Source organism: Echinops telfairi, unplaced genomic scaffold (assembly GCF_000313985.2).
Source record: "Echinops telfairi isolate 266 unplaced genomic scaffold, ASM31398v2 ScPeMD7_7417;HRSCAF=8455, whole genome shotgun sequence".
Classification (NCBI taxonomy): Eukaryota; Metazoa; Chordata; class Mammalia; order Afrosoricida; family Tenrecidae; genus Echinops; species Echinops telfairi.
Window position 1 is genome coordinate 90,719 of NW_022111317.1, and position 932 is coordinate 91,650.

Sequence of the window (932 nt, forward strand, 5' to 3'; positions counted from 1 at the left end):
CTCCATCTACAGCGTGCGCCGCCCGCTGCTGGCGCGAACCCACGTCCAGGGCCGCGTCTACAACTTCCTGGAGCGCCCGACCGGCTGGAAGTGCTTCGTCTACCACTTCACCGTGTGAGTCTGCGGGCGGACGGGGCGCGGGCGCGGGCGCCACCTGCGGCCACCTGGACGGCCAGGACGAACCAACCCAAACCAGGTCCGGGGCGGGCGCTGGAACCCCGTCAGGGTCTCAGTGTGTGACGGGGTGGGGGTGGGGCGTCTCAAGCCTGCCCCCTTGCTGAACCTGGTGGGTGTGGGTGTGAACCAGGTGGACTGCCCAGAGCCTCAGTCCAGGTGTGAAGTCAATGACGATGACTTGCCCTTGGCCGGCCAAATTTCCTTGGGCCAGTTGTTGAGAGGGGAGCCCCAGAGGGGCACCTGGCCCTCCTGTGGACAGCAGCATCCTGCACCCGTGGCTAGCCAGTCCTGGGGGTTCCCTAGGCCACCCCGCTCCCAACCACCTGGGGCAGGTCGTTAGGTAGAAGGCGGGGCTGTGCCTGTGGTTCTGGGCAGGGCTGGCCCAGCCAGGTTTAGAGGAGCGCCCGGCCCAGGTGTGCCGAGGGGGTGGGAGCACCTGGCCCAAGGCTGCTCCGCAGGTGCTTCTGGTGAGGCTGCCGCCAGCAGCAGGGTCCTTGGGCAAGGGCACAAGGAAGTCCACCCCCAGGGGCAGGCCACCCGCCTTGGTCCCTGCTGGAGCTCTGTCCCCCTCCACCCTGCTGGCTGCACTTCCTGGCTGCCCCGCCAGCGGCCTCTTGGTCCTATGCCAGCCCCTGCCCTGTGGGTCTGGGCTTGGCTGGTGTCCTGGGTGCCACTTGGGGTGGGCTTCGTGTGGCTTCCCATTGACCTGTGCTTGTGCCTGAGCACTGCTGGACTTGGGGGTGTGACAGGGCCTA

The 932-nt window shown here is 67.8% G+C and overlaps 1 protein-coding gene across 1 annotated transcript in view; it reads left to right on the forward strand.

The window, feature by feature from the left end:
- Position 1: 1 nt before the first annotated feature.
- The window catches only part of KCNQ1 (potassium voltage-gated channel subfamily Q member 1), a gene marked incomplete at its 5' end in the record, with an annotated part of 184,923 nt that continues 183,992 nt past the window's right edge, over positions 2-932 (forward strand). Inside the window, one exon of the mRNA XM_004713756.2 lies at positions 2-114. Within this exon, the coding sequence (XP_004713813.1) occupies positions 2-114 (113 nt within the window). The remainder of the gene's footprint in view (positions 115-932) is intronic.